At 38.1% G+C, this 10,931-nt stretch overlaps 2 protein-coding genes across 2 annotated transcripts in view; both read left to right on the top strand.

Annotated features, from left to right (window-relative positions):
• Positions 1 to 3,061, top strand: part of LOC107742654 (protein O-glucosyltransferase 1) — a 12,857-nt gene extending 9,796 nt beyond the window's left edge. The window contains exons 8-11 of the mRNA XM_016555708.1: positions 959 to 1,017; positions 1,137 to 1,304; positions 1,820 to 1,876; positions 2,905 to 3,061. Coding sequence (XP_016411194.1) covers positions 959 to 1,017; positions 1,137 to 1,304; positions 1,820 to 1,876; positions 2,905 to 3,061 — 441 coding nt within the window. The remainder of the gene's footprint in view (positions 1 to 958; positions 1,018 to 1,136; positions 1,305 to 1,819; positions 1,877 to 2,904) is intronic.
• A 1,518-nt stretch (positions 3,062 to 4,579) lies between these two features.
• On the top strand, positions 4,580 to 10,429 carry LOC107742649 (complex I assembly factor TIMMDC1, mitochondrial-like). Its single transcript, XM_016555704.1, has 6 exons — positions 4,580 to 4,588; positions 5,054 to 5,142; positions 6,640 to 6,707; positions 6,850 to 6,928; positions 9,670 to 9,780; positions 9,878 to 10,429. Exons 1-6 carry the CDS (start codon positions 4,580 to 4,582, stop codon positions 10,023 to 10,025), a joined length of 504 nt encoding a protein of 167 aa, XP_016411190.1. The 3' UTR covers positions 10,026 to 10,429.
• Positions 10,430 to 10,931: the final 502 nt, after the last annotated feature.

Consider the following 10,931-nt stretch of genomic DNA (forward strand, 5'->3'; position numbering starts at 1 on the left):
GCGGGGCATAGAGGACCTACAATAATGTACAGTATTTGAAAAATAATGTGTTTTTTTAAAATTAAAGCATGTCAACATATTCTGTTACACCAAATACACAAAATAATGATTTTTAAAATAGCATCATATGACCCCTTTAACATATAAGGCATCCTCAATCAGTATCACAACATTCATTCGCTTAGGCCACTGAACTGGTCCCCCGTCTGAGCCTGGTTTCTGGCATCCCTTTTTTCTACTCCAGTTCTGTCATCCAATGGAGTTTGTGTGCCTTGCTGCTGTTGGCTTTGTCTTTCTTAGTTGGGGCCTGAAAGACACTTAACTTTCAGAAATGTATCGATATGACCACAGTGACTGACACCATCAGATGAGAACAAAACTTGAACTGAATTAAACTGGATAATGACACTTTTGTCTTCTGTAGTGCTGCTTTACAGCTGAAATTAAATTTGTTTCCTAAATGATGAACTTTACATAGTTATTGAACTGAAATGAACTAACACTGAACTTACTGGAGCTAAGTAATGACACTGTTTTCTTTTTTCTTTTAATAATGCTTTATTGTCAACAAATAGCATGTATAATACCACATCCCATTGTATAATATGAAAACCTTTCACATGTAACATAGCAAAAAGGAACAAGGAAAAAGACTTTTAGAGCTGCTTTATGGGAGAATCTGAACTGTCTTATTAATTGAGTTTGCATCATTGATTCTGCTATTTCCTGTTTATTATTGTGAAGCTGTATTTCAACAGGGCACCCCATCAGTTTTATATGTATCATAATTGCTTTTGATTTTGAGGGGCATACAAGGAAAGGATTGGGTAATACTAATCTAGACCAAGCTAGAGGTGCTTTAATATTGAAAAAAAACTAAAAATCAGTTTGTTTTATCTTTTTGCGCTAGACTTTGTCATATCAGAACTACTATTTTTGTTTTGTTGTTTTTCCTCAGGACACTTTGGGTAGACCCCCTGCCAAAGAAATCCCCCTAGTTGACCACTGTGAATACAAGTAAGACCTGTCTCATTTCTGCTTTTGCATGAGCTATAGCACAGAAACAGATCTCTCTCTGTCAGTGAACCAGCATTTAGACATTTTGTTATAGATTGTCTGTTCTCCCTATCTCTCAGATACCTTTTTAACTTTAGAGGTGTGGCTGCTAGTTTCCGCTTGAAGCATCTGTTCCTTTGTGGATCGCTGGTTTTTCACGTCGGCGAGGACTGGCTTGAGTTCTTCTACCCTCAGCTCAAGCCCTGGGTTCACTACATTCCTGTCAAACAGGACTTGTCTGATCTCAGGTAACTTTAACATTTTCCTCTGGCTAGCTGATATTCACCCTTTTCTTTAACACACAATAAATAGTTCTCTAAAATGGGAACATTTGGCTTTGTTTTTTCATGCGCACGTAAGGTATTCCAGTCGTTTTTGTCAGTAACACTTTTGCCAAGCTTTATCAATGGGCCAAGTAACAATGACAAAGGGCTCAAATCTAAGTTTGTGCTCAAAATTATTTGCATTTCACAAAGTATGTTACATATGTATTTCTATATCAAATGACATGACCAACAGCAATCAAAGTGCCAATTTCAGTCTTGCATATATGGGAAAAGGAAATGTTAAAACTTAGGGTATATATTGTGTATGCAGTCTGTGTAAAATCTTCAGCTGAAATGTTGTCATTGTTTACTCACCCTCATATTGTTCCAGACCTGTTAAAGTAATTATCATCAAACAAGTGAAATGTGTTTATAGAAATGTTAATGAGAACACCAGCAGAGAACTGCATCTAAACTGGTTTTCTTTCTGTTGTTAGAGAGCTGCTTCAGTTTGTGAAAGAAAATGATGCTGTAGCAGAAGAAATTGCTATAAGGTAACAAATTGTTCAGCCTTTTAATGAGTATACCCTTTATTCTAGTTTGTCAGGTATAGACAGCTTTAAAGAGAGAAACGGCCAGTTGCCGATCGCATAAGTTCCAGGGGTAGCTCCTTAAGTTCGGCCATCCTACACACACGTGACTGACCGCTCGCTCGCACCAACAGGAGGAGAAGAGTCGTGTTACTCTCTACACTGCACTCAACCTGAGGGATTCCTACACTTTCAGTCTTTGAGGAGACATGAAAAACAGCGCATACCGCAGGAACGGTATAACAGAAAATATTAATAGTTTTGAAACCGTGAAATTTTCAAATCGCGGTATACCTTGAAACTGGTAATCGGCCCGTGCCTAGTCTCAGCCTCAGATGTCACGCCAACGGACCATTGGCTGAATGTCTGATGCATACGGCACACAAAATGGAAACACTTCAGGAGTTTCGAAGTTGTCATCGGATTGGTTTAATTATATAGGATTTCCGGGAGACGTGTGTGTTGTGTTCTTTAACGTTCCGCCTGGAAACAAAGATGCCGTGATGCCAAACCCCCTCACGAAAGAAGAAAGCCGTCGTGATTACAACTGTGACGATGAGCGCTTATCAGGACGCTGGATTTTCAAAAGTATGTGAAATATTTAAAGTTCGTGACATAGAATCTTTAAAATACGTCCGCGAGTTTTACACACCGGTCTGTTGTTGTGGCGAAATTTCCACGCCCCAAAACGTGACGCTGAACGAAACGACCTGTGATTGGGTGTTTGACATGTCTGTCAAACAGCCTCATGGCCAATAAAAGCTGCCATGGATTCCAGACCTTCAGCCGTCAGTCTGAAGGTCTGGCTACGCGAGACTACCAATATTGTTCAGACTAGCTTCTTTTGTTTTTTGCAGAAGAAAAAGGTGCATATACGTTTGGAACAACATGAGTATGAGGAAATGATCATAGAATGTTTATGTTTGGCTGAACTATCCCTTTAAGACATTGTCTGTGCTAATACTTATATTTATGGTTCTGTACTTCTTTAGGGGCCAGAACTTTATTCTGGATCATCTCCGTATGGAGGACGTGTCTTGTTACTGGGAAAGGCTCCTCACTGACTTTAGCAAGCTCCTCAAATACAAACCCAAGAGAAAAACAAATTACAATCAGATCATCCACAGAGCCAGCAGATCTGAACTCTGACCTGAGGAAATCATAATGGGGGAGATCATCCTTTTTGCTTGCCTTTATTCTTGCTCTTCATTCTGTTGCTCTTTAAACTGATCTTAACTAGCTGAAAAGAGGTTGTAAAGGCAGCTCTGTGTGGTTAATCCATTGAATCCTGCCAAATGTCTCTAAGACTGTCTATATTGCTTCAAAGGTTAAGACTAAAGGAATGTTTTAAAATCAGTTGAGTTACAGTTAAGTTACCGTATAGCGATCTGCATAATTTAAAAAAGACCTGTCCAGACCATCATCCTCTCAATGTCAGGAATATTACACAGCTAAAATATGCTTGGTGTCTTCATAGCATTCATCAGTCTCGACACAAATTCTTAAGGTCATAAGAAGTCAGTTTGAAGTGTGGTGTTAAATCTGATGCAAGTGTAACGCACTGTAAAAATAATTGTGAAACAACATAACAGACAACAACCTGCCAAAAAATGTTTCCTTAAGATTGAATGGTTTCATCATGGCCTTAGTGGAGTTGTTGCTGTATAAGCAATGATTTTTTCTCCTGTCATAAGTTTTGTATGTAGACATTTATGGGGTTATTTCAGTTGAATAGTCAGGACTAGTTATTAAAGAGTAAAATCTGGAGCCAATTCAAAGAAATCTAGGCCATTAAGACCACATTGAATACATTTGCTACATGAAGCAATGCCACTAGATTACCGTGATCAAGTGCAGAATGCCTTTTTGTAGTAAAGAAGAATTGCTGGATCCAGATGATGATTAGTGATTTTGGATGAACTCGTACCATTTTTTTAACGTCTTCTATGTCACGATCAGTTGAACAATACCAGAAAAACCTCAGTAAAACAGTATTAGTACTAAAGTATTGATGATTTTGATTCCACACTTAAGTGCCACTAGAGGAACATTTGAATGTAAACAGAGCTGAATTGATACTGATGTTGAATATGTTCTAGTATTCCAGTAGATAATTGTCAGTGTCTGTAGATTAACATTTTCTCACAGTCATTTTTATATGACCTCAAACTAGTCGTTTCAATAAAGTTGATAATTTTTAAACCCTGAAAATATTTTTTCTTTTCCTTTATATTTTAACGCCCTTGATAAGCATTTACATTTAGACATTTAGCAGACGCTTTTATCCAAAGCGACTTACAAATGAGGACAATGGAAGCAATCAAAATCAAGAAAAGAGCAATGATATGCAAGTGCTAGAACAAATCTACGTAAGCTTAACGCAGTACACGTAGCAAGGTGTTTTTAAAATCATATAATAAATAAAAAGAAAACAGAGTTTACCTTCCAGCATGACAATGACCCAAAGCACACAGCAAAACTGAGCACACAGTGGTTGAAGGAGAAAAAGGTGAATGTTGTTGCATGGCCTAGTCAGAGCTCAGACTGAAACCCCATTGACAATCTATGGAATGACTTGAAGACTGCAGTTCACAAACGCTCACCATCAAATTTACCTGAACTTGAGCAGTTCTGCAAAGAAGAGTGGGCAAATATTGCAAAGTCTAGATGTGCAAAGTTAGTAGAGATGTATCTCAACAGACTAAAGACTTTAATTAAAGCAAAAGGTGGTTCAAAAAAATACTGACACAAGAGGGTGATCCTTTTTCCAACTCGGTGATTCTGTTTTTTATTTTTATTTAAAAAAAAAATTCTAACATGTGGGTGTTATATCTTTCACTTGGATGTTAAAAGCTGCACTGAGTAAACACAGCTGGATAAAACAAAAACTGTGTCCGTCATTTCAGGCTGCAAAACAACAAAATGTGATTATTTTAAAGGGAGGTGATTCTTTTATGTACCCACTGTAGCAACAGATTTTCATTCACATAGTCATCTGTATACTTTAGTACTGTAAAATGTTTTTTGACGCTTCAATTGCTTTGTTTTTACATTTTGTATAGCTAAGAAAAGCACAGTATTATTTAATGGAGCTGAAATGTGCATACATTGATGTTATGTGTATATATTTTGTCTCTCCAGCGCTCAGCCCATAATGCAGCTATTCGTGGGTTTGTGCGCTTTGGCTGGAGGTGGAGCTGGAGGGTAGCAGCTTTTGTGACCATGTTTAAGTAAGTTTAGTTATGTTAAGGTTTAATTTGTGAGACATTTAATTACATGTTTGAATGCACTTGCATTACACTTGTATTACACAAAAGATATAGCCTCATAATGTACTCATCCTCAGCCAATTCAAGATGTAGATGAGTTTGTTTCTTCATTAAAACAGATTTGGATACATTTAGCATTACATCATATCCTCGCCAATGCATCCTCTGCAGTGAATGGGTGCCGTCAGAATGAGAGTCCAAACAACTGATTAAAAACATCACAGTATTCCACATGACTCCAGTCTATCAGTTGACATCTTGTAAAGTGTAAAGCTGAATGTTTGCAAGAAACAAATCCGTCATTAAGACTTTTTAACTTCAAACCATCGCTTCCAGCTAAAATACAAGCCCATAATCTGTTTTGGACTGTTTTGTTTTTCATAATCCATAATATTGCTTTCTTCAGTGAAAAAGTGACCTTGTCTGCATCAGGAGAGAAATATGCACAGATCAAGCTCCGTCAAGCCAAAACAGTTCTAAACAAATATGTTGATTGGTTTTAATGTGAGAGGACAACAGAGGATGGACTTTTTTACAAGAGAAAAATTTATTATAGATTCTGATTCGGAAGTGACATCTTGATGATGGATTTGTTTCTTACAAACATTCAGCTTTTCGCTTCACAAGACGTTATTTGAAGGGACTGTCATGTAAGTCGTGTGACTTGTGGATTATTGTGATGTTTTTAACAGCTGTTTGTTCTCTGATGGCACAAATTCACTGCAGAGGATCCATTAATGAGCAAGTGATCTAATGCTAAATGTTCTTTGAAGAAACAAACTCATCTATGTCGTGGATGGCCTGAGTGAGGACATTCTCAGCAAATCTTCATTTTTGGGTGGACTATGTATCATGGACTGTTTTCACAGACTGTGATGATGCGTTTTAATGGTCATCAGCATCGCAAATCCTGCAAAGTTTTTATATTTTCATATTTTAAAAAAATATATGTACATTTACAACACCTTGTATTATACTACTTTTCATCAAATTACAAAAAATGGTTAACGCTGCTATGAGGGTGTTTCTAATACAGTGTCTATAGGAATGACGGTGAATTTGACATTGTTTTCTCTTCTGATTGCGGCAATCAATCTCTCTATTTTTTTCTTCCTCTTTTTGAAAGCTGTGAAAACACTACTGATTTAGCCAATGGTGTGATTTTGGGGAAGGCTGAAAGGCATTGGTAGGGCTGTTTGGGGAAACCTATTTGAAAACCGTCATTATTTTGCAGTTTCTTTAGACACTGCTAGTTTATTAACAGTTACTAGTTGTTACCAATGTGCAGCAATATTTGAAGAGCATATTTGAGTTTTAGAAATATATACAGCATGTGTCTGAAAACAGTAGAATTGGTTTAGAAGTACTGTACTAGGATTGTTGTTGCAGGAAAATGAATAGCCTGTCAGTTTCCGCATTTAGGAAAAATGCTTTATGCTGTTCAAATCTTTTTTACAGCACTGTAAGTACTGGATTGACAGTGTACAGAGACAAAAATGCTCTGAGCCATTTCGCTGCTGCAGGTGGTAAGTTCACAAACTCATCCTCTGGGTGATGGTTTAGTAGGCCTGTGTCTGTGCCTCAAGTTAACTGATTTTAAAAGCATTTTTGCTTGTCATACTAAGATGACAGGAAAGAATGACAGTATTCACATGTGTTTGTGTTCAGCTCTCACAGGAGGAGTGTTCCGGCTGAATCTGGGACTTAGAGGGCTGCTGGCTGGTATACCCATAGGAGCTGTACTGGGGTGAGTAGAACACAGAGAGGGAGAGATTGTGTGTACATGCGTGTGTGTGTGTGTGTGTGTGTGTGCGCGCGCGCGCGCGCGCTGTTGCTCTCTCTGGAGAGATGTGTCTACCCTAGAGCAACACTGCACTCTTAACTCCCTCACACTACCATCTCCCTCCCTCTCTGAGGGTGTTCTGGCAGTCAGCTGTGGCCTTCCCTGTAACCCTGTGTCTTACATCTGCATCCCCCAGCCAAAACAACTCCCTTCCCCCCTTTTGCTCCTCCAGTCCTCCTCTTTTCTCTCTTTTCTCATTACCAGAGGTACCCATATGCTAAACAGAAGTCTTTGATCTGAAGAACCATCAGCTGTGCTGTGCTTTTATTTTATTTACTTATTTTTTTCAGTTTTCATGTTATATTTATTTTTGTTTTAGGTTCATTAATACTTTCTCACTCTTTCCCCTCATTAGCAGAGATACTTAGTTAGAAGAGCCTCACACAGCTGTTTAACACACACCTGGAGCACACAGTGTGCCTGCAAACAGACCCTAATGACTCAGTCAGGTGCAACAAAGTGAAAAAAAGCTATACATAGCACATTATGCTCTAGGTAGTGTGAAGATTGTTAGATGCTAACATTCTCACTATTAATGGACTTAAAAAATGGTTCTGTGAAAGATCATGGAGCATTTCATCTGTGTTATTGTCATTAACGAAAGCTAAAATGAAAAAAAAAACACACACACAAAGTGAAAACATACATTAAAAATACATGTGTATGATTCCAAAACTACTACTGGCTGCAAATTTTAGTTTGGCTAGTTTTTGAAGTTTGTCAATATATTAATGAGCACAACACATAAATAATACTACTAGTAGTACTGCTCATAATAATAATGAGTCATATTGAATTAGTTTCTGTCTACTAATTTGATTGAACAGGCTGCAGACTCCACAGTTAAAACTGCTCTTTGCCTGCTTAAAATTCAGTGTAAAGACTCAATGCTGCATTAAAGACAGACTAAATTATGCCTGCTCTGCCCCACCTCAGCTCCTAGTGTCAAATACAGTTGTATACTCAGTATCTGTACTTTAAGAGAAAGTACAGATACGGAGTGGAAGATTTTAGTCAGTTAAAAGTAAAAGTATCTGGCCAAAAACATGTCTTAAGTGAAATGATAAGCAGGTGTAAGAAAAATACTAGTATTCTAAACTTTACAGTCATGTTCACTTTATGTAGTCTTTGAAGTGGTCCTGTACACTTGCATTATATAAACTAAAAAGCTTTGTGTTCATCAGAAGAAATAAAGTCACATACATCTGGGACTGCATGAGGTTAAATGATAAGGGAATTTTTCATGTTTGGGTGGAGTATCCCTTTAAAGAGCAAGAATGTTTAAGCATTGATTTTGAGTAATTTAAGCATAAGAATGAAAGATAACTCTATTTGGTACTCACGTGCTGCTTCTGTCCGAACTGTGTTCTCTTTTGCGTTATGTAATGGACAAATACACAAAATTAAGTCAAAATGCCCATTTTTGGTGAGCATGTAAGCAGATTCTTAACTGAGTTAAAATAAGTATTAAATCAACGTGAACAGTCGGAAGAAAATATGTGATCCATGCATTTGGTCTTTAATGTGACAGCAAATTATTCAACTTGCTGCTGTCTTGAGTCATTAATGTTAATTAAGGAACAACAACAACAAAAAAGAAAAGAAAAATTCACTCTAGTCAAATCTGCTCTTTGTCAGGGAGTCATCACAGTCACTTCAGTCACCATCCAGGATAATTACCCGATCACAGTCACCTGAGTTCTGATCACCCGCACCTGCTGTCACCAATCAAGCCACACTATAAATACACACACAGCACAGCCACTCACTGTCCGGTCTACCGTTCACTCCTACGAACTACTCTGGACTCTCTCTGCCAAAATCTCCTAGAACGAATTACCTGCTGTTACGCCCACGATCCTCCAACGACTCCATGGAAACAGCTCCACGATCTCCAACGTAACTGGCATACGATCCTCTCCATCAGAACTCAGATAAGCACCCTGGAACCATTCACTGTGTTGACATTCACCTGCCTTTAACTAACCTATTCCAGTCATCCACTTACCAAGTCAATAAACCATCCTGTTTTGCACTTATCTGTTGTGTCTGGCCTTGCTTTGTGACACTCTTGACTGAATGACCTGCTTTATTATTGTATATATTTATGGTATTGCTTGGAATTTGTTTATTTGTTCTTATTTTATTACTGACTGTTTACTTGTCTTTATTTAACTTATTTTTCATGATGGGGCCAGTGAAATGTTGGCATGGCAAGTAAAAGTTTGTTTATTGTTCTTTTTACACATTACGCATAATTGACATTTAAAACATTCACACATTTGTCTACAAAACATTTGGATTTATATGTTTTGCTCATTTGAGATATGCAAATGAAATAAATTCTTAGCATATAGTTTCCTGAAAAATTGTTCTTTGTGTTATGTTTCATCCTGTTTTGACTTCTGGAAGTATTTTCATTCATTAAAAAAAACATGAACAAAACGCATGGCTATATTGTGTCTGAAAAATCTGTTAATCTGTTATAGAACAGGAGAATTAAATGCTTTTGTTCTAAATATAAGCATGGCCATGAATACCTGTGCACCTTGTGTTTATATCTGTGCTGCTATTCAGCACAGCGGCACTCTCGCTCATGTGATATTGCTTAATTGCTCTGAGACAAACATGTGATGCTATAACAGGCTGCCGGCTGGAGTTGTAGTCATTGGTCTGCAGAAGCTGGCGGGCGAGACCATGCATGACAAGAGACAACGGGAAAGACGAGAGCTACATGAGCAGAGAGTCGCTGAATGGTTAGTTTTACCAGGAAAAGAGAATCTTTTCGTACTTGGACAGAACTGATAAACTAGTCACTTTGAACAGAAACTTGAGCTGATGTCTCCATTACAGGAATGCTCGTCTCAAGCTTACAGATGATCTTATTGGAGAAATGAAGTGTGAGAAACATCAGGACACTGATAATGACCTTCAACGAATAGAGGAGCTGCTCAATCAACCCAGGAATGAGAAAGGTGCAAAGAGCTCTGACAGCCAGTAACATCAGAGACTTGACAATTCATTAACAAAAACCTGCTGAACATTCTGACTGTGATCTTTCTAGGATGTTCTAAATTCCTGGTACCTGCTCCCAGTATTTCTGTCAGTCACCATCATTATCAATGTAATACTTATCTTCAAATGCAAATGATATTTAGCCTACTGCACTTATGTGCATATCGCTATTTATTTTAAAACCTGCAGATGAAGCTGATGCAGCTGGGTAAAGTATTTGGATTAGACGCATTTTCAAGTAACAAGTGTGTGTTATTGTAATTGATTGGTCTAACCCAGTGGTTCTCGACCTTTTTTTTTCCAGTGGGCTGCACTATGGTCCAAGTGCAAGTCTCACGGACCGCACGCATATCATTTACATGTTATGTCACCAATACAAAACAACCAGATTACATTGAAATAAATAATTATACTCTCTATTAATAAAACACCTGATGCTGTCGGGAGCTGACCAATTTTGTGAAATTCGGCTCGAAAGGAGTAACAGCACAATGAAGTTGCGGTTGTAAGTTGCGGTCTGTAAGACGCGCACGGAAGCGTGACTTGACGCGCGACATTGCAGAAAATGTGCGTTCACAAATGTAGCCTATATTGATCCAAATATGGAAAGCACTTTCGAATTTAATAATCTGAGGCTCTCTACAGAGATGTTTTGCCACATTTCTGCAATTAAGGATGATTGCTGCATAGTATGGGTGTTTCCTTTTGCCTGAAATAGAGCCCTGCATTTCAGCCCGGGCCCAACGGGCCCCGACCTTTTTTTACGCCCCTTGGGCCGGGCTTCGGAACAATTTTCACGTAATAGTTCAGACGCGGGCCGGGCATCGGGCTTCTTTTAGGCTTCTCCTATTTTTATATTTTAGACATCCATCAATTAGTGATGAAAAAAAAA

The sequence above is a fragment of the Sinocyclocheilus rhinocerous genome, unplaced genomic scaffold (assembly GCF_001515625.1).
Source record: "Sinocyclocheilus rhinocerous isolate Xijiao unplaced genomic scaffold, SAMN03320098_v1.1 scaffold947, whole genome shotgun sequence".
Taxonomy (NCBI): Eukaryota; Metazoa; Chordata; class Actinopteri; order Cypriniformes; family Cyprinidae; genus Sinocyclocheilus; species Sinocyclocheilus rhinocerous.